The sequence below is a fragment of the Delphinus delphis genome, chromosome 3 (genome assembly GCF_949987515.2).
Source record: "Delphinus delphis chromosome 3, mDelDel1.2, whole genome shotgun sequence".
Taxonomy (NCBI): Eukaryota; Metazoa; Chordata; class Mammalia; order Artiodactyla; family Delphinidae; genus Delphinus; species Delphinus delphis.
In genome coordinates this window covers 1,717,163-1,741,427 of record NC_082685.1, presented here as the reverse complement: position 1 = coordinate 1,741,427, position 24,265 = coordinate 1,717,163, and the positions used below count along the sequence as shown (strand labels likewise).

At 51.9% G+C, this 24,265-nt stretch overlaps 1 protein-coding gene across 1 annotated transcript in view; it reads left to right on the top strand.

Moving 5' to 3' along the window:
• The window catches only part of SPMAP2 (sperm microtubule associated protein 2), a 29,794-nt gene extending 7,964 nt beyond the window's left edge, over positions 1-21,830 (top strand). Inside the window, 11 exon segments of the mRNA XM_060006446.2 lie at positions 1,454-1,580; positions 7,154-7,317; positions 8,194-8,310; positions 8,434-8,505; positions 9,008-9,069; positions 9,695-9,764; positions 11,290-11,407; positions 13,812-13,971; positions 21,237-21,383; positions 21,418-21,484; positions 21,758-21,830. Coding sequence (XP_059862429.2) covers positions 1,454-1,580; positions 7,154-7,317; positions 8,194-8,310; positions 8,434-8,505; positions 9,008-9,069; positions 9,695-9,764; positions 11,290-11,407; positions 13,812-13,971; positions 21,237-21,383; positions 21,418-21,484; positions 21,758-21,830 — 1,177 coding nt within the window.
• Positions 21,831-24,265: the final 2,435 nt, after the last annotated feature.

The following is a 24,265-nucleotide window of genomic DNA, read 5'->3' as shown; positions in this document are numbered from 1 at the left end:
ACTCTTTCCCACTACGAACGGGGCTGGTCTGAGCAGCCTTGCTCAGGTCTCCTGATGGATGTGCTGGGATCAATCCAGGAGTGAAATTGCTGGGCGTTAGGGCAGACCAGTGTTCAACCTGATGAGATGATGCCAAAGTGGTTTCCAAAGCTGGACCAAATCACTCATTGATCCACATCCTCTCCAACATTTGAATGGTTGGCCTTTAACATTTCTGCCAGTTGAATGGATGTGAAATGTGACCTTACTAGTCTCTGTCTTCACTTCCCTGACACCAGGCACCTGCTCCTTTATAATAATTAATTAATTAATTAATTAATTAATTTTTGGCTGTGTTGGGTCTTCGTTGCTGCGCACGGGCTTTCTCTAGCTGTGGCGAGTAGGGGCTACTCTTCGTTGCAGTGTGCGGGCTTCTCATTGCAGTGGCTTCTCTTGTTGTGGAGCACGGGCTCTTGGCATGCGGGCTTCAGTGGTTGTGGCTCGTGGGCTCTAGAGCACAGGCTCAGTAGTTGTGGCTTACGGGCTTAGTTGCTCCGCAGCATGTGGGATCTTCCCGGGCCAGGGCTCGAACCCGTGTCCCCTGCACTGGCAGGTGGACCCCCAACCATTGCGCCACCAGGGAAGTCCCTGTTGTATTTTTTTGATTCCACCTACAAGTGTTATCATTGGTATTTGTCTTTCTTTGTCTGACTTACTTCACTTAGCATAATACCCTCCACGTCCATCCACGTTGTTGAAAATGGCAAGATTTCATTCTTTTTAAATGACTGGGTAGTATTTCGTAGTACATATGTACCACATCTTCTTTATCCATTCGTATGTTGATGGACGCTTAGGTTGCTTCCATGTCTTGGCTATTGTAAATAGTACTGCTGTGAACATTGGGGTGCATGTATCTTGTTTTTTTCTCTTTTTCAACATTATATTGTGCACAATTTCAAACACATACAAAAGTAAAAGGAAACCATATTGCGTTGTAAACATCCATCTTGTTTCCTCTGTACTTGTAGCCTTCTCTTACCCATGTATCCTCCACTGCTTTTGAAGCACATTCTAGGCTTTCTCTTGACGAGATCTTTCATTGGATCCAGTGATAACTTAAAGAAACTGTTATTCATTGAGCACGTACTGTGTGCCAGGTGCTTTGCACCTGTGGCCTCATGCACACCTGAAGACTCTGGGGGAGGGGCTGGGGCTCAGAGCAGCAGTGGGAGAAAGGGGGTTGGTTGTGATCCAAAAGGCCGGGCCCTGGGAGGGCCAACCCTCCCCGCTTCATGAGGGGCTGGGCTTCTCGCCTGTTCTTCCTGGGCTGAGCTCTGAGAAGCCTGTGTTCATCCCCCTGTCCCATGCCAAGCGGTCAGTGCGGCTGAGGCCAGCAAGCTGGGGCGGGAGTGCTGATGGGTCGGCAGGGTCGGGGTCGTGGCTCACTTGTGTTGCCCCCTCGTCACGGCAGGCGGAAGCCCCAGCTGCAGGAGCCGCTGAAGCTGCCCGCCTTCACGCGGGTAACCTCCACGGGCACCGTGCTGAGCCACGTGGGCTGCACCATCCTGGGCATGAACACGGCGCAGCTGTACATGAAGGTCCCAGGCAGCCAAACCTATCTTTGTGAATTAGTGATTTTTTCTGGATATATACCCAGGAGTGGGATTGCTGGATCATATGGTAACTCTATATTTAGTTTTTTAAGGAACCTCCATACTGTTCTCCACAGTGGCTGCACCAATTTAAATTCTCACCAACAGTGTAGGAGGCTTCCCTTTTCTCCACACCCTCTCCAGAATTTGTTATTTGTAGACTTTTTGATGATGGGAATTCTGACAGGTGTGAGGTGATACCTCATTGTAGTTTTCATTTGCATTTCCCTGATGATTAATGATGTTGAGTGTCTTTTCATGTGTCTGTTGGCCATCGGTATGTCTTCTTTGGAAAAAATGTCTATTCAGGTCTTCTGCCCATTTTTTAATCAAAAAAAATTTTTTTTTTTTTTTGCGGTACGCAGGCCTCTCACCGTTGTGGCCTCTCCCGTTGCGGAGCACAGGCTCCGGACGCACAGGCTCAGCGGCCATGGCTCACGGGCCCAGCCGCTCCGCGGCATGCGGGATCTTCCCGGACCGGGGCACGAACCCGTGTCCCCTGCATCGGCAGGCGGACTCGCAACCACTGCGCCACCAGGGAAGCCCCCCACCCAATTTTTTTTTCTTGACATTGAGGTTTTTGTTAGTTTGCTTTTTCTTAGTTCCTTGATTTCCTTTTTTTTAATTGAATTATACTTGATTTACAATGTTGTGTTAGTTTCAGGTGTGTAGTAAAGTGATTCAGTTCTATATATATATACCCTTTTTCAGATTCTTTTTCATTGTAGGTTATTACAAGATAATGAATATAGTTCCCTGTGCTATACACTAGGCACTTGTTGTTCATCTGTTTTATATATAGTAGTTTGTATCTGCTAATCCCAAATTCCTAATTTATCCCTCCTCCACCCCATTTCTCCTTTGGCCATAAGTTTGTTTTCTATGTCTGGGAGTCTATTTCGGTTTTGTAAATAAGTTCATTTGTGTCACATTTAGATTCCACATATCAGTGATATCATATGGTATTTGTATTTCTCTGTCTGACTTACTTAGTATGATAATCTCTAGGTCCATCCATGTTGCTGCAAATGGCATTATTTCATTCTTTTTTATGGCTGAGTAATATTCCATTGTATATATGTACCACATCTTCTTTATCCATTCATCTGTTGACGGACACTAAGGTTGCTTCCACGTATTGGCTACTGTAAATAGTGCTGCTAGATGTTGACTTGTATGAGCTGTTTATATATGTTGGATATTAACCCCTTATCGGTCATATCATTTGCAAATATTTTCTCTCATTCGGTAGTCTGCGTTTTCATTTTGTGGATGGTTTCCTTTGCTATGCAAAAGATTTTAAGTTGAATTAGGTTCCATTTGTTTGTTTTTGCTTTTGTTTCCTTTGCTTTAGGAGACAAATCCAAAAAAATATTGTTGAGATTTATGTCAAAGAGTGTCCTGCCTGTGTTTTCTGGTTTCTCCTCTTACATTTAGGTCTTAAAGGTCTTAAACTCCCTTTTGAGTTTGTTTTAGTGTATGGTGTTAGAGAATCTTCCAATTTCATTCTTTGACATGTACCACTCCGTGAAGAGACTGTCTTTTCTCCTTTGTATGTTCTTGCCTCCTTTGTTGTAGATTAATTGACCAATTAATTAATTGCGTGGGTTTATTTCTGGGCTTTCTGTGCTGTTCCATTGATCTATGTGTCTGTTTTTGTGCCACGTGTCTAGATTTTTCATTTTATTGTCTTTTGATGATCAGAAGAAGTAAAATTTAGCACGGTCATTTATGATCAGCATTTTTTTTTTTTTTTTTTTTTTTTGTGGTGCGCGGGCCTCTCACTGTTGTGGCCTCTCCCGTTGCGGAGCACAGGCTCCGGACGCGCAGGCTCAGCGGCCATGGCTCACGGGCCCAGCCGCTCCACGGCATGTGGGATCCTCCCGGACCGGGGCACAAACCCGTGTCCCCTGCATCGGCAGGCGGACTCTCAACCACTGCGCCACCAGGGAAGCCCTGATTACCATTTTTGTGTCTTGTTCAATAAAAACCCTTTCCTACCCCAAGGGCAGAAAGATGGCTACCTTAATTTCTTTCCATAAGTTTTAAAGTTTCGTTTTGGCCTTTAAATCCTGAATTGATTTAGAGTTGCTTTGGAGTGTGGTGTGAGGTAAGTGTGGTGGAAAGAATAGCGGTCCCCAAAGAAGCACCCATCTTAATATCTAGCCCCTGGGAACCTGTCACCTTCTATGGCCAAAGGGATGCAGACGGTGAGGCGGGCAGACTAGCCTGGTGACCCAGGTGGGCAGAACTTAATCCTGTGGGTCCTTAAAAGCTGAGACCCTCTCCCGGCTGTGGTCAGAGAAGTGAGAAGAGAGTCTAAACATGAAGAGACAGGCCTTGTCTTGAATATGGAGGAAGGGGTCTGGGCTGAGACATGAAGGGGAGTCTAGATGCCGTGAGCAGCCCTCCGTTGACAGCCAGGAGGAAACAGGGACCCAGTCCCGGTACTGCGAGGAACCGAACTCTGCCGACCCCCAAGGGGGCAGGGGACTGGTCCTCTGGAGCCTCAGGAAGGAGCCAGCCCCACCCAGTGAGACCCATCTTGGACATCTGACCTCCAGAACTGTCAGATGTTACATCCCTCCCGTTTGAGCCTCTAAGTTTGTGGTGATTCGTAGGCAGCAGTAGAAGAGGAATTCAGAGGGATCCCGTCTTATTTTCTGCTGTCTGCGTGCCCCGGGCCCAGCACCTGCAGTGAGATGTCTCCCAGCTGCTGCCCCTGTTCTCTTTCCATCCAAGTTCCAAATGGCCCGTCAGCCTGTGCTAGTGCCCCTTCATTTTCTGCCCAGTGACTCTCAGCTCCTGGACTGTGATCTTCCTTGCTTCTTTACTTATCTGAGCAGCAGAAATGGACCCTGGCTCTCCTTCAAGGGCTGGCAGAGCTCTGGCCCCTGGAACGCCCTCTCCTGACCCCATATGAGCGCCTGGCTGGAAAGAGGGATGTGGGGCTACGGTGAAGCCACACCCTGCCCCTCCTATGTGACTGTGGGTGGGGGAGGCCACGTCTCAGCCTCCCTGGAGCCCGGTGCCCAGTCTGCACCCCGGGCTGTGACCAGTCCCCTCTCCTGGGGTTGTCATGGGGACAAATGCACTGCCCGATGGGCTCCCTCGTGCAGGATGGCAGACGTGGTCGCAGCTCGCCGGAAGTGGGTCTAGTGAGCCATCTCGTAGCTAAGTGGCCTTGATTGTTTTAGTGTCTTCTTAAAAAGATTTTTATCGGAGTCTAGTTGATTTACAGTGTTGTGTTAGTTTCTGCTGTACAGCAAAGTGACTCAGTTATACATATACACATATCCACTCTTTTTGAGATTCTTTTCCCGTATAGCTTATTACAGAGTGTTGAGTGCAGTTCCCCCTGTGCTATATATTAGGTCCTTCCTAGTTATCTATTTTATATACAGGACCTTGTTTTTTATAAGCGGCTTCACTTTTGAACAAAGATTTTGTATGGGACTTTGCAGTGATGACGGATCTCTCTGGTTGCAACAACGTGGAACTTATCTTTTTGTGAGTCACTGCGTGCCAGGTGAGGGTTTAGGACACTTCACAACGATGGGATTTCTCGAGGATCTCCCAGATTGGACCAGACGCTCTCTAAGGCCTTCCTGTCTGGGACCCGCACAGAGGGGATGGCAAGGCCACACCCAGGGGCAAAGCATCAGGGGCACGGGGGTCTTAAATGATGCACAGGGCACAACCACACAGAGGGTTTGGGGGATGTGGTCCTGTGATGCCCTGAGGGGGTTTCCCAAAGGCTAGATCCCGGGATGGGGGGGCGGGAGTTGGGGCGGTGAGGACCAAGCAACTATCCTAACAATCACTTTCTCACTTTTTTTTTCTTCTTTTTTTTGGCCGCATGGCTTGCAGGACCTTAGCTCCCTGACTAAGCATCGAACCCAGGCCCTGACAGTGAAAGCGCTGAGTCCTAACCACTGGACCACCAGGGAATTCCCATGATCACCTTCTTCTGACCATGCGAGACAGCCTATTTTGGACACCAGCTATCGCTGAAGTTACCTCTCACGAGATGCTGGGGCTGGAAGGGTATGTATCAGGGCGCTTGTGGCTGCGGGGAACAGAAAGCCCACCTACAACTACTCAGCCTTCGGAGAACTATTCGTGTCAAGGAACAGGAAGCCCAGACACAGAAGGCTCCGGGGTCGCCAAGTCGATGATCTTTCAGCTCACGTCCTTAGACTAGCAGGTCTCATGGTCCCGATGGAACAGGGAAGAACAAATCTGACTCCACGTTAGAGCTGTTTTGCTTTAACCTTTGTGCCCTGTTGCCTGTGCTTAGTCATGCTGGCTCTGCACGTTTTGTGCAAGAATGTTGCCTGTAGCCTGAAATATACAGGACAGCCCTTGTCTCAGGGCTCTGACCTTTAAGAGCCCGTTCATAGGGAGATAAAAAGTGCAGGACGGAGAATAACATTTGTCTTGCTGGAGGTTTACAGGAACATCATGACCAGCTTCAAGAACAAAGGATTCCAGCACCACAAAGCCTGCAACAACCTACCACGCCCCTCCCACACCTTGCCTTCAAAAAGGCTTTGCTGAAACCCTTCGGGAAGTTCAGCTCCTTGCTCGGCCCTCTGATAAACCTTTCTCTGCTCCGAACTCTGATGTGACGGTTTGCTTGGCCTCCCTGTGCGTCGGCCACGTGGACTTGTGTCTGGTAGCAAGATGACTGCCTGTGCTCTAGACATCACACACAGTCCCAGCAGTAACCAAGAAGAAGACACAGGGTCTCTTCTTCCCGTCTCGAGAGACGACACCATCCCTCAAAGCCCCTGCAGACCTCCTCTCAGGTCCCATTCCTGAGCCAGTCCCGGGGCAGAGGTGGGACCCCTGCTGAACTGTCACACCCAGCACTGACTCCCCCATGTGAACACAAACAAGTCCTTTACTAAGAAGAAACATAGGGTGGAGCTGGGTGTGTGCCCCAGCACCGAGCCCTGTTCCCAGGGTAACTACTCACTCAGCAGCCCTTCCCCGAGAGCCCTCCCAGGCCCCGGGACACCAGTGAATGGGGCACTCACGGCCCCTGGCCTGGGAAGGCGACTTGCTACAAGGCTGTGCCAAACACCATGGAGAAGTCAAATCAGTGCCGAGATGCAGGGAGACCCAGGAATGGGGCTGCCTTCCCGAGGAGGAGCCCCCAGGATGTGTGCGGGCAGAGGCACAGACAAGTGCAAAGGCCCTGAGGTAGGTTCATGTTTAGGGAGCAGGAAAGCAGAGCGGCAGGAGGGGAGCGGGCAGGCTGAGGTTGGAGGGGTGGGCGGCCCCACGAGGGGTGCCCACCGCCTCAGATGCGTGGGCATGGAATGTAGGCTGAGAATGTGGGCGGGCCGTGCTCCTGTTGCCAGGTGACCACAGACAACAAGAGCAAAGCTGCAGGGCTGGGAAGGGCCCAGCACATGGGGGACCACCAGTAAAGCTCGCTGTACAGCCACCGCATGTCAGAGGCCAAGGACCAGCCAGAAAGGGGGCAGGATGACGGCACCCTGGGCCTCCAGGGCCCCACGTATGAGAACCGAGGGCCCAGGGTCCAGGGACCCCAAACTCCCCCTGAGGAGGTGACTGGGGAAGAATTCGTGGACGCCCAGAACCCGGAGGAGGCCTTCGCGGAGCTGGAGAGGGTTCTGGAGAAAGACGCGGAGGAGGGCGTGCCTGAGATGAGGTGGGCAGGAGAAGGGGGCGCCGAGGCTGGGGTGGGCGGGGGTGGCCCTGGGCGTGGCTGCACTGGCCTGGGTGCTCACTCTAGGGGTGAAGTTGTCAGCACCTCGCTGCTCTGAGGAGGAAGGCGGCAAACGGCCCCTGTCCAGGTGGCAGGGGGGTCGTCGTGGAAAACCCTACGCAAACGCCAGCTTTGGAGGTGGCAGAGTTGAGAGGTCGTGAGCCCTCCATCCGACAGAAAGAAAAAGAAATGGGGGAGAGTCTCCCAACCCCCAAAGCTGAAACCAATGCAAGTACCATACATTGCCAGAAACGCTTTCGGTGGCCAGGAGGACACCCGGAAAACCGCGGGTGCTCACTCTAGGGAGGGACCCCGTGCCCTAGTGTGTGCATGGGTTCCTCGGCTGGAACCCCTCGCCTCCTGGTCCTGGGTAAGCACGCGTCCCCTCAGGCACTGCAGAGGGGCCTTTGCCCTCCCGGCACAGTGACGGAGCTCGTGTGATGAGCGCACAGGGTGCTGTGTGATGTGGCCGGTGGGGCAGGGGACGTGTGCCGCGTAGAGGGCGGCGCTGCGCATAGGCGGGGCTCGGGGAGGGGTCCAAGCTGGGACAGGAGACTGGATGTCTTGGTGCTCTGGGGGCTTCCTGGGGGCACTGTCCATGGCTCAGCATCCCCTCTGTGGCCCTGCAGGCGGGAGCAGGTTTCTGTTCCATTTCACAAAGGAGGGAACCGAGGGCACTGGCTGGTGGCAAAGCTAGGATTTCAGATCAGGTCTTCATGGTGCCAGGGCTCTCCTCCAGAGGGCGGGGCGAGAGCACAAGGATGGTTCTACCCCGCCGGGGGAGCAAGGGCTCTGGCCTCAGCGTCCACCTTCCCTCAGCCGGCTGTCCACCTCCCAGAGGACCCCTGGCACCTCCGTGGGCTGGGAGAGGAGGAAGAAGAGGCGGCTGTTGGAGTTGGTGAAACCCAAGACCAACTGGCAAGTCTTGAAAGACAGGTGAGGTGTTGGGCGGCCTGGATGGGGGGGTCTGAGAGGGGCACGGTGCCCTCGGCAGCCTCTGGGTACCGGCCGAACTAGCGGGTCCCTGCGCAGAGGCGGGCGGGGCCCTGTCTCTCGCAGGATGGGGTGCTGCTGCAGGGGCTACGCCTAGATCTCCCCCCACATGAGGAACCTGCAGTTCTGTGTCTACTGGTGAGTCCCGCCCCCCCCCGCTGCCCACATCGTTGGGAAGGGGGGCCTTCACCGGAACCACCCTTCCTCTCCTGGGATAGGGCTGGGGGAAGGACTCTGCACTGGGGGCCCCGCCCCAGGATTCCCAGCTCTACCTGGAGCTCTGGACCCAGCCCCCAGCTTGAGATGGGTCTGCTCCTAGACGCCGGGCCGCTTCTCAGTTGCGCCTGTTTTTTTCCAGCTCCCTCCTTCTCTGAGCACCAGCGTTGCTCAGAATAACCTACACTCTCTGTGCTTCTAAGACTTTTCTCCCGCGTCCGTGTGTCCCTCTCTGACCTGCCTCTGCTGCCCATCTACTTACTCTCTCCTTTCTTCCTCCTGGAAGCTCTCCCTCCCTCGCCCTCCAGCTGCCCCTCTCCCCGCTGTCTGTGTTATGGGGTGCCCTGAGTTCTGCTGCTGAATGGGGCGCAGACCGCTGGGACCCTGGCTTCCCTCACGCTGAGCCCCACTGGGTGTGTTCCAGGCCATCTGTGTACTGGACAGAGAGGTTTCTTGAGGATACCACCCTCACCATCACGGTGCCCAGTAGGTTGACCTGCCTAACCCTAACTCTAACCCTAACTCCTTCTCTGCGGGGGGGGGGGGGGGGGGGCATCAGGGGGAGGGGGGCTGGCCAGGCGCCTGCGGCCGGGTCACCCCCATCTCACCGTGACCTGCACCTGGCTCTGTTTGGGGAGACCGAGGGGCCTCCCAGCCCAACCCTCCCAGGGGTCCCTGCGGGACTGCCCCTCCCCCATCTCCCAGGACCGCCTCCACCCCCAGTCTTCCAGGGGTCTCCTCTCTGGAGTCTGTCCCCAAGCTGGAGGCTGGTCCTGGTGGGGGAGGGGTGGGGGGCAAGCTCTCCAGGGGAAATCACAGTTTGCATCTCAGTCAAAGTGGGGTCAGTACTAGAAAACTCATTTCTGGAGAGCCGCTCAGGGCGAGTTGTCTCTTGGGTTTAGAATCCCCTGCAGTGAGCACGGAGGCCCCTGGAGCCCAGGCCCGTCCTGCAGAGGAGCCTGAGCCCCCTTTCCCCCCCACCCCTGTGTGCCCCGCGGTCCCCTGGTGAGGGTGTCTGCTGTGAGCTGTCCCTGTGTGAAGCTGGATTCAGGAGGAGGGAAGCCCTCGGGGAGGGGCAGGTTTCCAGGGAGCTGTTTCCCCTTTTGTGCAGAGGTGTCCCGCCGGTTGGCGGAGCTGGCCCGACCTAAGAGGTTCTACTCAGAGTATTACAACAACAACAGGTAGGGGGCGGCCGGGCAGGGACCCCTTTTCCTCGGGGCTTGCAGGGGAGGGTCCAGGTCCTGGGACCAGGAGACCCATTCACGCCGGCCAGGCAGTGAGCCTTTGAAGCTCAGCTACCCAGACAGGACGCAGGAGGCTCTCAGGGCTGCAGGGCAGGTGCTGGTGTCGCTCTGGGCAGCTGGCGGTTGTGAGACTGATGGTTTTAGGCGCCTGCCTCCTGGCACGATTCTGTCTCAGTTCTTGCGCCTTCCGCCCTTGCTGATGTGGGATCTGGTGTTATTAGACACAGACTGGTTTCCTATCTCACGCATGTGTGGAGAGGAAAACATGCCCGAGAGCCCCACTCACCCATGTTGACAGGCTCCAGCCACCGTTTCTGTGGCCGTCATTGTGACCACAACTTCTCACCTTAATGCTGGTTGGAGCGTAATCTGGAGGCATTTCTGTGTGACCTGTAATCTGGGGTGGCCTCTGCGATCTGTAATCTGCAGGGTGACCTCTGTGTGATCTGTAATCTGGGGTGGCCTCTGTGATCTGTAATCTGCAGGGTGACCTCTGTGTGATCTGTAATTTGGGAGGGTGACCTCTGTGTGACCTGTAATCTGGGGTGGCCTCTGTCATCTGTAATCTGGGGTGACCTCTGTGTGATCTGTAATCTGGGGGGGTGACCTCTGTGTGACTTGTAATCTGGGGTGACCTCTGTGTGACCTGTAATCTGGGGGGTGACCTCTGTGTGATCTGTAATCTGGGGGGTGACCTCTGTGTGATCTGTGATCTGGAATGACCTCTGTGTGACCTGTAATCTGGGGTGACCTCTGTGTGACCTGTAATCTGGGGCATGACCTCTGTGTGGCCTGTAATCTGGGGGGTGACCTCTGTGCGGCCTGTAATCTGGGGGGTGACTTCTGTGATCTGTAATTTGGGGTGACCTCTGTGCGGCCTGTAATCTGGGGGGTGACCTCTGTGTGATCTGTAATCTGGGGGGTGACCTCTGTGTGATCTGTAATCTGGAATGACCTCTGTGCGACCTGTAATCTGGGGTGACCTCTGTGTAAACCGCCTCATGGAGCACAGCCAGTCATGGATGGCCCCGGGCCTTCTGGTCGGGCTGACAGCATTTATCCACTGCATTCCAGCCTCAGAGATGTGAAAATAAGAGTCTGCCTCGGCTCAGTGAAATACGGCTGTTTCTGGGGCGGAGGCGGAGCCGAGATCCGATTTTAGGAGGTGGGGTGGTGGCAGGGCTGACTTTCATCCCTTCGATCCACCTCCTGGCCCCAGCCTGATGGTGGGAGTAGGGGAGACGGCTGGGAGGGGACTACCAGGGAGAGGGTCGCTCCATCCTTGAGAATAGGGGGCTCTGTTAGGGATTCTTTTAGGAACTCCTCTTGGAGGTATTTTGAAAACCCTGCACTGCACCAGGCTCTCCCTGAGCCCCAGAGTCAGAGAGGAATCGTATATACACAAGCACACAGACATGGCCCCGGGCGGTGGGTTAGGGTCTCAGGCCTGACTCTCCCTTAGGACCACCCCCATCTGGCCCATTCCCCGGTCCACCTTGGAGTACCAAGCGTCCGACCGCCTGCGGGAACTTGCCACCCCGAAGGTCCGGAGTAACATCTGGAGTATACACATGTCTGAGGTGGGTGCCCTTCTCCCCCTGGAGCTCCCCAGCTCCCCGCCGGGGGGCTCAGCGGCTCCGGAAGGACAAGAGGCAACAGACGTGTGACTGCTTCCCTGAACCATCGGGAGTCACCGGGCTTTGTTCAAGAAAAGGCGTTACTTTCCTGCCCCGGGCCTTGAAGGCAGTGCAGGGACCGCCCTCCGCTGCCTGTCAGCTCGAGGGGAGCCGGAGCAGGGTGGCCGGACAACGGCGGTTCAGAGGTGACAGCGGAGTTCTCCTCCAGTTGAGGCCCCCCCCCCCCGCCCCGGCTCAGGCCCGACTCCCGCAGCTACCCTCCGGCACCTGCGCGCCGCCCCGCCCTGGGCCAGCAGCACGGAGTCCCGCTCCCCTGGGAGGGGCCGCCGTGGGGGCATCTCGCACCCACCGAAGGACACGTGCTTGTTTCTGGGTTTTGGTTCCCGCACACACGGCTGCCGTGAGAATCTGGGTCTCTGTGGGATACGTTGCCGTATCTCCAGGGTCAACACCCAGAAGCGGGGTCCTGGCCAGGAGGCCTGTCCGACTTTATCAGAGACTGACCACCTGCTCCCACAGTGGCCGCCCCGTCTGGCACCGTGTGTCCATTTGCTGGTTTGTCTGTTTATTCCTTTACGGCCGGCCGCCCCGTCAGGTGTGCGGTGGGACGGCCTTGTGGTTTAATGTGCATTGGATCCGTGTCTTTTCATGCGGTTGTTTGACAGAACCCCAACTTGGACACTTTTACAACTAAATGCAGACAACACACTGCTTCTCCCAGAAACTCTTCATGTGGATTTCTAACAGGCGAGGGTAGTTTAAAACCCCTAACAACAAAGATCCCACTGAAAGAATTTAACAATAATACCTTAGTGTCCAAATACCCAGTCCATGTTCTGTTTCCCCAGTTGTCTCAAAAAAAGGCTTCAGGGCTTCCCTGGTGGCGCAGTGGTTGGGAGTCCGCCTGCCGTTGCAGGGGACACGGGTTCGTGCCCCGGTCTGGGAAGATCCCACATGCCGCAGAGCGGCTGGGCCTGTGAGCCATGGCCGCTGAGCCTGTGCGTCCGGAGCCTGTGCTCCACAATGGGAGAGGCCACAACAGTGAGAGGCCCGCGTACCGCAAAAAAAAAAAAAAAAGCTTCAGCAGTCAGTTTGGTTGGATCGGCATCCGGGGGAGGGTCTGGCCCCACCTCTTACCTGGAGACGTACCTGCTGTTTTCCCGGACCGTGCCTTGCCTTTGCCAGTTTAGCCTTCGAGTCCTTCTGTGCTCCAACACCCTCTGTGGCTCCCCAGTGCCCCGTGAAAACCAGCAGGATGGGGCCTTCTCCATCCCTACTACCCCATGTGCCCCCTGTTGGACTAAATGCAGGTCCCTCAACAAGCCCCTGGGCTTTGGCATGTGCAGCTGGGCATGTTCCTGCCCAGGCTGGTGGGGCCCCCATCCGACACCCCTTCTTGCTCCTTCCCAGCCCCTTTCACATGTGCTCTGGATGGGCTGTCATCCTTCCCTTAAACGTGAGCTCCCTGAGGACATGTGTCCGTGTCTGCTGTGGCCTTACTGCAGAGCTGGCCTTGCCCCGAGCAGGGCACGAAGCGGTCGTCGATATTCTTCGAATGCATGGATAAGTGACTGTTTCCCTGCCTGTCACCCCTGCAGACGGGGGGCCCCTTGAGGGCAGGACCGCAGGCTGACTCAACCGCCTCATCTGGTGACCTGAGCTGTGGGGGCCGTCCGGGTGGGCAGAGAAGGAGGGGAAGAAAGGAGAGGGGACAGAGGGGGTGGTTGAGAGGGGCGTGAAATTGTAAGCGCCAGGACGTCTTTGACAAGAGTAGTGTCTGTGATTTCTCAGCAGGACACTTTCAGGAGGAAAGGGACTCATCTCTCAGTCTCCCTAGAGAACATTACAGCCAATCCTCTGCCTCTGGGCAGTCTCCTACCCAAAGTGCACCCAGCAGAGAGCTTTTGTAAAACATTGAATGTTACACACACACCAAGTGCTTGTACAATTCACCCTCCTACCAACCACGTATCGGGATCTCTCTCCTCCCACCTTCCTGCCAGGGCTTGATAACGCCAGACTTTTTCACTTTTGCCAAATTTGTTGGCATGGAGTGATAGTTGGCTGTTTTAATTTACATTTCCCTGGCACACAGAGAGGATTATTGATCCTTTGGGTTTACTTTCCTGCATGATTAATTCAGTTTCCTATTGATTTTTCATGTTATTGATTTAGAGAAGCTCTTTATTTATGATGGCTACTACTAATCCTTTGCTGAACACACTGCAAACTAACTTCTTCCCAGTCAGTCTTTTGTCTTTCAGTGTTGCCTTCAGGGTCTTTCTGAACCAGGGGCCATGAGGAATCATGGGCTGCTTTACTCCTTCCCCTCTAATTCTGTTTCTAGGTGTCCCAAGTGTCCAGGGCAGCCCGGATGGCCACCCCCAGTCTGAGGATCATCCAGCTGGCAAAGCCCAGGGCTCCAGCCACCCTGCGGGAAGAGTGGGACCCCATGCCAAAACCCAAGCCACACGTGTCAGACTATAACCGTCTCCTTCACCTGGCCAGTAAGCAGGTCCCCAGGGATTCGGCATCTTATGAAGCAGCCTTCCCCACTGGATGCGGGCGGGGGCAGCCAGTCAACTTGGACCTGCTTCTGCCAGTTTTGTGCTTCCCTAGCTCCACCTGCACTGCAGACCAGCTGTCCAGATCCCTGTGGGCAGTTCATCTGTGGCCTGCATGGCCTCCCTGGGGGCTGGCAGAGGGAATCGCTCCCTCTGGGTGGGTGGGGGGCGGTTTGTGGGTCTCCCAGCACAGCAAGTGGGTGCAGAAGGGAAACTTGGGGTGCAGGGCCAGGGCCAAAAGAACCAAGCTGGGGCACAAGGGCTCTTTACATGGTGTTGGCCTGACTCTCCTCCTGTCCTTTATTTTATTTATTTTTTTATACAGCAGGTTCTTATTAGTCATCCATTTTATACACATCAGTGTATACATGTCAATCCCGATCGTCCAATTCAGCACACACACATCCCCCACGGCTTTCCCCTTTGGTGTCCGTACGTTTGTTCTCTACATCTGTGTCTCAACTCCTGCCCTGCAAAACGGTTCATCTGTACCATTTTTCTAGGTTCCACATACCTGCATTAATATACGATATTTGTTTTTCTCTTTCTGACCTACTTCACTCTGTATGACAGTCTCTAGATCCATCCACGTCTCAACAAATGACCCAATTTCATTCCTTTTTATGGCTGAGTAATAGTCCATTGTAAATATGTACCACAACTTCTTTATCCATTAGTCTGTCGATGGGCATTTAGGTTGCTTACATGACCTGGCTATTGTAAATAGTGCTGCAGTGAACATTGGGTTGCGTGCGTCTTTTTTTTTTTTTTTTTTTTGGCGGTACGCGGGCCTCTCACTGTTGTGGCCTCTCCCGTTGTGGAGCACAGGCTCCGGACGCGCAAGCTTAGCGGCCCCATGGCTCACGGGCCCAGCCGCTCCGCGGCATGTGGTATCTTCCCGGACCGGGGCACGAACCCGCGTCCCCTGCATCGGCAGGTGGACTCTCAACCACTGCGACACCAGGGAAGCCCGCGTGCGTCTTTTTTTTGTGTGTGTGTGGTACGCGGGCCTCTCACTGTTGTGGCCTCTCCCGTTGCGGAGCACAGGCTCCAGACACACAGGCTCAGCGGCCATGGCTCACGGGCCCAGCCGCTCCATGGCATGTGGGATCTTCCCAGACCAGGGCTCGAACCCGTGTCCCCTGCATTGGCAGGCAGATTCTCAACCACTGTGCCACCAGGGAAGTGCCCTGTTGGTATCATCTTTACTTTCTTTCATCAGTGTCTTATAGTTTTCTGCATACAGGTCTTTTGTCTCCCTAGGTAGGTTTATTCCTAGGTATTTTATTCTTTTTGTTGCAATGGTAAACGGGAGTGTTTCCTTAATTTCTCTTTCAGAGTTTTCATCATTAGTGTATAGGAATGCAAGAGATTTCTGTGCATTAATTTTGTATCCTGTAACTTTACCAAATTCATTGATTAGCTCTAGTAGTTTTCTGGTAGCATCTTTAGGATTCTCTAGGTATAGTGTCATGTCATCTGCAAACAGGGAATTTTACTTCTTTTCCAATTTGTATTCCTTTTATTTCTTTTTCTTCTCTGACTGCCTTGGCTAGGACTTCCGAAACTATGTTGAATAATAGTGGTGAGAGTGGACATCCTTGTCTTGTTCCTGATCTTAGAGGAAATGCTTTTCACCATTGAGAACGATGTTGGCTGTGGGTTTGTCATATATGGCCTTTATTATGTTGAGGTAGGTTCCCTCTATGCCCACTTTCTGGAGAGTTTTTATCATAAATGGGTGTTGAATTTTGTCAACAGCTTTTTCTCTATCTATTGAGATGATCATATGGTTTTTCTTCTTCAATTTGTTAATGTGGTGTATCACAGTGATTGATTTGCATATATTGAAGAATCCTTGCACCCCTGGGATAAATCCCACTTGATCATGGTGTATCGTCCTTTTAAAGTGTTGTCGGATTCTGTTTGCTAGTATTTTGTTGAGGATTTTTGCATCTATATTCATCAGTGATATTGGTCTGTAATTTTCTTTTTTTGTAGTATCTTTGGTTTTGATATCAGGGTGATGGTGGCCTCATAGAATGAGTTTGGGAGTGTTCCTTCCTCTGCAATTTTTTGGAAGAGTTTGAGAAGGATGGGTGTTAGCTCTTTTCTAAATGTTTGATAGAATTCGCCTGTGAAGCCATCTGGTCCTGGGCTTTTGTTTGTTGGCAGATTTTTAATCACAGTTTCAATTTCATTCCTTGTGATTGGTCAGTTCATATTTTCTATTTTTTCCTGGTTCAGACTTGGAAGGTTATACCTTTCTAAGAATTTGTCTATTTCTTCCAGGTTGTCCATTTTATAGGCACAGCGTTGCTTGTAGTAGTCTCTTAGGATGCTTTGTATTTCTGCGGTGTCCGTTGTAACTTCTTTTTCATTTCTAATTCTATTGATTTGAGTCCTCTCCCTCTTTTTCTTGATGAGTCTGGGTAAAGATTTATCAATTTTGTTTATCTTCTCAAAGAACCAGCTTTTAGTTTTATTGATCTTTGCTATTGTTTTCTTTGTTTCTATTTCATTTATTTCTGCTCTGATCTTTATGACTTCTTTCCTTCTGCTAACTTTGGGTTTTGTTTGTTCTTCTTTCTCTAGTTCCTTTAGGTTTAAGGTTAGATTGTTTATTTGAGATTTTTCTTGTTTCTTGAGGTAGGCTTCTATAACTATAAACTTCCCTCTTAGAACTGCTTTTGCTGCATTCCATAGGTTTTGGATCATCGTGTTTTCATTGTCATTTGTCTCTAGGTATGTTTTGATTTCCTCTTTGATTTCTTCAGTGATCTCTTGGTTGTTTAGTAACGTATTGTTTAGCTTCCATGTGTTTGTGTTTTTAACGTTTTTTTCCCCTGTAATTAATTTCTAATGTCATACTGTTGTGGTCAGAAAAGATGCTTGATATGATTTCAATTTTCTTAAATTTACTGAGGCTTGATTTGTGACCCAAGATGTGATCTATCCATGCGCACTTGAGAAGAAAGTGTAATCTGCTGTTTTTGGATGGAATGTCCTATAAATATCAATTAAATCTATCTGGTCTATTGTGTCATTTAAAGCTTCTGTTTCCTTATTTATTTTCATTTTGGATGATCTGTCCATTGGTGTAAGTGAGGTGTTAAAGTCCCCCACTATTAGTGTGTTACTGTCGATTTCCTCTTTTAGAGCTGTTAGCAGTTGCCTTATGTATTGAGATGCTCCTATGTTGGGTGCATATATATTTATAATTGTTATATCTTCTTGGATTGATCCCTTGATCATTATGTAGTGTCCTTCCTTGTCTCTTGTAACATTCTTTATTTTAAAGTCTATTTTATCTGATATGAGTATTACTACGCCAGCTTTCTTTTGATTTCCATTTGCATGGAGTATCTTTTTCCATCCCCTTGCTTTCACTCTGTATGTGTCCCTAGGTCTGAAGTGGGTCTCTTGTAGACAGCATATGTATGGGTTATGTTTTTGTATCTATTCAGCAAGCCTGTGTCTTTTGGTTGGAGCATTTAATCCATTCACGTTTAAGGTAATTATCGATATGTATGTTCCTATGACCATTTTCTTAATTGTTTTGGGTTTGTTTTTGGAGGTCCTTTGCTTCTCTTGTGTTTCCCACTTAGAGAAGTTCCTTTAGCATTTGTTGTAGAGCTGGTTTGGTGGTGCTGAATTCTCTTAGCTTTTGCTTGTCTGTAAAGCTTTTGATTTCTCCATCGAATCTGAATGAGATCCTTGCCAGGTAGAGTAATCTTGGTTGTAGGTTCTTCCCTTTCATCACTTTAAGTATATTATGCCACTCCCTCTGTCTTGTAGAGTTTCTGCTGAGAAATCAGCTGTTAACCTTATGGGGATTCCCTTGTATGTTGTCATTTTTCCCTTACTGCTTTCAATAATTTTTCTGTGTCTTTAATTTTTGCCAGCTTGATTCCTGTGTGTCTCGGCATGTTTCTCCTTGGATTTTTCCTGTATGGGACTCGCTGTGCTTCCTGGACTTGGGTGGCTATTTCCTTTCGCATGTTAGGGAAGTTTTCGACTATAATCTCTTCAAATATTTTCTCGGGTCCTTTCTCTCTCTCTTCTCCTTCTGGGACCCCTATAATGCGAACGTTGTTGCGTTTAATGTTGCCCCAGAGGTCTCTTAGGCTGTCTTCATTTCTTTTCATTCTTTTTTCTTTATTCTGTTCCGCAGCAGTGAATTCCACCATTCTGTCTTCCAGGTCACTTATCCGTTCTTCTGCCTCAGTTATTCTGCTATTGATTCCTTCTAGTGTAGTTTTCATTTCAGTTATTGTATTGTTCATCTCTGTTTGTTTGTTCTTTAATTCTTCCAGGTCTTTGTTAAACATTTCTTGTGTCTTCTCAATCTTTGCCTCCATTCTTTTTCTGAGGTCCTGGATCATCTTCACTCTCATTATTCTGAATTCTTTTTCTGGAAGGTTGTCTATCTCTACTCCATTTAGTTGTTTTTCTGGGGTTTTATCTTGTTCCTTCATCTGGTACATAGCCCTCTGCCTTTTCATCTTGTCTATCTTTCTGTGAATGTGGTTTTTGTTCCACAGGCTGCAGGATTGTAGTTCTTCTTGCTTCTGCTGTCTGCCCTCTGGTCCGGCCCGCAGTCCCCAGAACTGTCGCGGTTTCGGCTGCTGGGGGCCCTCCAGAGCCGGCAACCTCAGTGAGGCCGCCCTCCCCTCGGGCTCCGGGGCAGTTCAGTGACGGTGGAGGGAAGAGACCCCGAGCCAGGAGTTCCAGCTCTGTGGAAATGCGGGCTGCATTCTGGGCCTCTTCCTGTCCTTTAAAACAAAGGACATACCTGGTTCCCCCACAACAAAAGTAAAATGCACTAATTGTAGAGAGTTTGAAAAATGCAGAAGAGCATGAAGAAAGGAATCTTGCCACCCAAAGGTAGTCAGAGGCTTAGGAAAATTCGCTGTGTATCCCCGGCTCCTGGCACGTGGTCACCAGAGAGCTTGATTGGCTGTTGTGGTATAATCTGCTGTGTCCTATTTTCTCCGTTTCCTGTTTCCTTTTTTTTTGCGGGGGAGGTGGTTATTGATTTGCAGCAGCTCTTTATATAAGATGATCACTCACCCTATGTCGAGCACGTTGCAAAATAACTTCTTCCCAGTCTTTTTTCTTTCGAGCTTGCTTGTGGGATCTTTTGTTTGTTTGTTTATTCATTCATTCGTCTGTTCCCTTAATATTTGTTAAAGTATTTGTTGAATTTGTTATGACTGGTTAAATGAACAGAAACACAAATACACACGCACTTCTCTCTCAAACCATCTTGTCTCACACACATATGCATGAACACACATGTCTGGAATATAATAAGCACATGTACATTTGTACCTACACACGTGTGTATATTCATCCAGGCTTCAGGAGCACATATCAATGCACATCCGTGTGTGTATGGATAAAACTGGTGTAGGGCTGTGTTTTTCAAACCGCAGATTTCCACCCACTGATGGTTGTGACCAGCATTTAAGAAGTGAAGTGAGGATACATGCAGTGCAGGGGCCACGTGGGGTGGGCACTGGTCCATGCCGTTTTGCATTTGTGGGTACTGTGTGGCCGTGGACCAGTCACACTCTCAGGCTGTGACCAGAAGATTTTCGGAGCCCAGATGTTACAACAAAGGGAATGCCCCTGAGTCTCCCTGAGGACTCCCAGAAAGGTTGGCTCTGGGCAGGTCCTCCCGAGGTCCCCCAGCCCCTCCCTTTTGGGGGCCCCAGCACATGTCACCTGCCCAGGAGTTGTAGTCCAGCCTGAGGCTGGTGGAAGGGCCCCCCTTCTTTTCACCGAGGGCCTCTCCCCCGAGCTGTGGGTTGTCTGCTGACTAGGGGGAGGGCCCTTTTGCGATTGCAGGGTGTTGGAGCAAAGAGGAGTTTGGAAAGGCAGCCCTCAAAACCGAGGGGCCCAAAGTTAAGGCAGTGGTCACCGGTGGCCACCAGCGGTCACCTCTCTCCTGGTCCCCATGCAGGCCATGCCCCGTGGCTCCCACCGTGGAGGAAGGGGTGGCGGAGAGGTGGCGAAGGGGGCTGAGCAGGAGAAGGGCCGGGGGTCCCGGCAGGTGAACGGAGGGGGCTGGCTGAGCCACAGGTCTGCTCTGAGAGCTGTCTGTCCACGACTAAAGTGGAATGAAAGCCAATCCGTCCATTGATTTAAGTCAATGAACAGATTTTATTAAAATTAAACAACGATAAAAGTCCAGCCCATATCGGGTACTGATCCCATGTGGCTGGTGGGGCCCTGTGGAGAGGGCCCAGCTGGGGCTGCCTGAGCCCCTTCCTCACCCCCAGCCCCCAGGGTACCTTTTTCTGCTCCCTCTGCGTCCCCCATCTGGGACCCATGGCCATTTGAAATATTTTTTCTTTACAGTTCACCCTTTCACAGTGCACAATTCAATATTTTCCAGTATGTTCACAGAGCTGTGCACCCACCACCACAATCAATTTTATTTTATATTATTTATGTCATTTAAAAAATCGTATATATTTTTTTAAATTTATTTTTTATTCAAGTATAGCTGATTTACAGTGTTGTTAATTTCTGCTGTACACCAAATGACTCAGTTATACACATATATATATTCGTTTTCATATTCTTTTCCATTATGGTTTATCACAGGATATTGAATATAGTTCCCTGTGCTCTATAGTAAGACCTTGTTGTTTATCCATCCTATATATAATAGTTTGCATCTGCTAATCCCAAACTTCCAATCCATCCCTCCCCCTCTCCACCTCCCCCTTGGCAACGACCAGTCTGTTCTCTTATGTCCCACACAGTCGATTTTAGAACACTCCATCCCCCCGAAAGTGAAGCCCCGTCCCCATGAGCAGTCACCCCCATCCCCTCCCCCAGCCCCTGACAACCAGGAACCCACTCTCTGTCTGTGGACTGGCCTGTTCTGGACGTTTCCCATCAATGGAATCACACACCGTGTGTCCTTCTGTGTCTGGTTTCTCCCACTGCATCGTGTCCTCAAGGTCCATCCATGTGGTAGCGAGTGTCAGGGCTTCACCCCTTTTCATGGCTGAGTGATGCTCCCATGTGTGGAGGGGCACGTGTGTTTATCCATCATCTGTTGACAGACAGGCCATTAAACTTGGGAGCTCTGACCCAGAAGGCTGATCTCTGCGGGGCGAGGCGGGGGTGGTGGTGGCTGCATGCCCCAGGCTCCGGCTTCTGACACCACCCCCTTCTCCCGCCCTCTCCAGTGCCCAAGCCCCAGTCGGACAAGTGTGTTTCTGACCGAGACGCACGCTGGGAGGTGCTGGAGGCCACCAAGAAGGCGGTGGCCAGTCCCCGCATCGTCTCCCTGGCCAAACCCAAAGTGCGGAGGGACCTGAACGAGGACTACGACCCCTACCGCATCTCTCCAGCCTCCCTGGTGGCTCGTGCGTCCCCTCGCCTGCAAGAGCTTGCCACCCCCAAGAGCATCACCAAAAAAGCATGAGCAGCCCAGGTCTGGCCCCTCAGCCCTTTCCCAGTAAACACCCAAGTGCAGCTTGACCATGTGTGTGGCTCTGATCACTTTGGCCTGGAGCCGGGAGGGCAGCGGGGGCCCGGAGGAGACAGTAATAATAATGTTTATGTTTGCATCTAACCTGCAATCCTACAGCCCTTTTTCCCCAGTCACGTTCCCCTGGCGTCGCCAGCCCCTCGAGTGGCAGACTCCACGCTCTCCCACGTCAGAATTTTCCCTCTGAACCACTTCTGTCCCAACTTGCTTATCCAGCCGCATCCTGGGCGTCCACAGCCCCTCAAACTCAGTGACCTCCGTAAGAAACCAGCTGATGCCTGCTGCATGATGATGATCTTTGCAGTGACCCAACGGGGGGACTGTCAGTGTCACCCCTGTGCTGAGGTGGAGGCTGAGGGTCACAGAGTTTGTGAAAGACCCACCAGAGTTTCCCACGGCAGCTGGGACAACTCACCATGAACCGGGGGCTGAAAACCACACAGATGGGTTCTCTGACAGTCCTGGAGGTCAGGAGTCCGGCTCGGGTCTCACGGGGCTAAATGCAGGCGTGGGCAGGGCCGGTCCTTCCGGAGGCTCCAGGGCAGCATCGGTTCCCGCCTTTTCCAGCTTCTAGAGGGACCGCACCCCTGGCTCGCGGACCCCCCTGCATCCTCACAGCCAGCAGCGCAGCATCTCCCGTCTCTCTCTGCCTCTGACCCTCCCGCCTCCCTCTTATAAGGACCCTGGGATGACGCTGGACGTCTCGGGGAATCCAGGGTCATCCCCGTCTCAGGAGCCTTAACCTAATCCCAGCTGCAAAGTCCCCTCTACCCTGTGAGGCGACACATCCGCAGGGCCCAGGAAGGACGTGGGTGTCTTTGGGGGCTCTTATTCTGCTGAGCACAGTGGGAGAGAGATCTTTTCTGTCTCTGCAACCCTAGAGAAAGTCTCGTTTATCTCTGGCTCTGGCTGGACCACTTGGGGACTGATTGCTGGGTCCTGAGGGTGTGATGATGTACTGACAGCCCCTCACATCTCTCAGAGCCCAGCAAGCATCAGGTCCCGAGCCACGATCTGAGACCCAGTTATTCCCAGACTCTTTGAGGACGTGGGTCCAATATCACTACACATCCTTCTAAGAGGGAGGCCAAGGAAATTGTGTGACGCCAAAGCCACCCGCCGTGCTCCAGCCTGAAGAGGGAGGAGTGCAACCCTGAAAGGACCCACGGTCTCCTCTTGGGGCCTCGGGAGAGAGCGAGGCCCTGCTGACACCGTGATTTCTGCCCCCCAGATAATGAGGGTGTGTTGTATTAGCTACTGGGTTTGTGGTGATTTGCCTCAGCAGAAGGAGGAAACCAGTGCAGATTAGAAATCTTAGAGGTTCCGTCTTTAGACGCTGGGTGACTGCAATGCTGGCCAACACTGCATGTCCACCAGTGGGGGATGGTCAACCTTAGGGACCCTGCAAGACAAGACAAAACAAAACAAAACTTTAAACCAGCCGAATGTCCAAAACGACGTGCTCGTTCTCTTGTCAAAGACCTCCTCGCATTTTAGCGTTCCTCTTCAAGCTGAGAAAAAACAAACTTCGTACCGCATCTCCTGAAGAAATAAAATGTAACTTTACCTACACTGAAATCATTATCTCACGATTTAATGGGTCGATAAAGAAGCGTGTATACTGTCTGTCACCCATGCGATCCATGGTCCGCTTTGTTGAGACGGAACAGACGGGAAAATCGATCCTTTTCCGGGTTTTACCAGCACTGACGCAGGTAAACTAGCCACCGCTGCAATCAACATACACAAGTTTCATCTCCGCCCAAAACCCTGGGGCTGCTCTGTATTCAGGCTGTTCTCCCACCTGGGCCCTGGCAGCCGCCCACTTGCTCTGTGTCCCTACAGGCTGGAGTTTCTAGGGCGCAGGTAAACGGGGCAGGTGTGCGGGCGGAGGAGACTGCGTGTGACCTTCTCACTCTCGGATTTGATGCTGGTTCACAGCTCAGGGTCGGGATTTGCCCTGTGACCCACTCCGGGATCACGCTGAGTTTGGCCCGTTTACATCTCCTGATAGGACCAGTATCGGGGCTTAGTTCTTCCTATTTATGTGACACTTTCAACTGGTGTTACTTCTTTTGTTTGTTTCTTAAATCTTTCAAAATACGACTCATGCTTTGTGTCAGAGGCTAGGTCCCCAGGAAACAGACTGCGAGACAGAGGCTGAGATAGGAAAATGAGTGGGGAGGGTCCTTGTGGTCACCCCCGGCCAGGCGGTGAAGGATGCAAAGTCTGCGTACATCTCATGGGGAGCTCTGGAGCTTCACCCCTGTCCCCTGTTGACCACAGGTGCTGGGCCTGGACGCGGCAGCCTCCGCGACGGATAGGTGACATCTCTCTTCAGCCACCGATGTTCCCAGCAGCTGGGAAACTGCTTGTGTGTGTGTTTGGGGGGGCGCATGGTGCCCACAGTACCCACTAGCCACCCCTGAACTGCTCAGCTCAGGGTGATGTGCCTGGACACGGTCCCTCCAGGATTTCTTTTTCTAGGGGGAAAACTTGGAATAGAAAGATTAGTGGGTGAACCACAGCCCCACCGCTGCCCCGAGCTGCACGCCCCCACCACCCCTCACCTCCCCCAGCTCTCCCTCCGCTAGGCTAAGATGCTTAGCTGCTGGGGTGGCCCAGACCTCACCCCACACGCCGTCGAAATGGCAGAGAAGTGCCAGGAGCAAGGGACGCGGGGACACTCTGCCCGGCCGCCCTCCTGGGTGGCGTGTCCTCCGC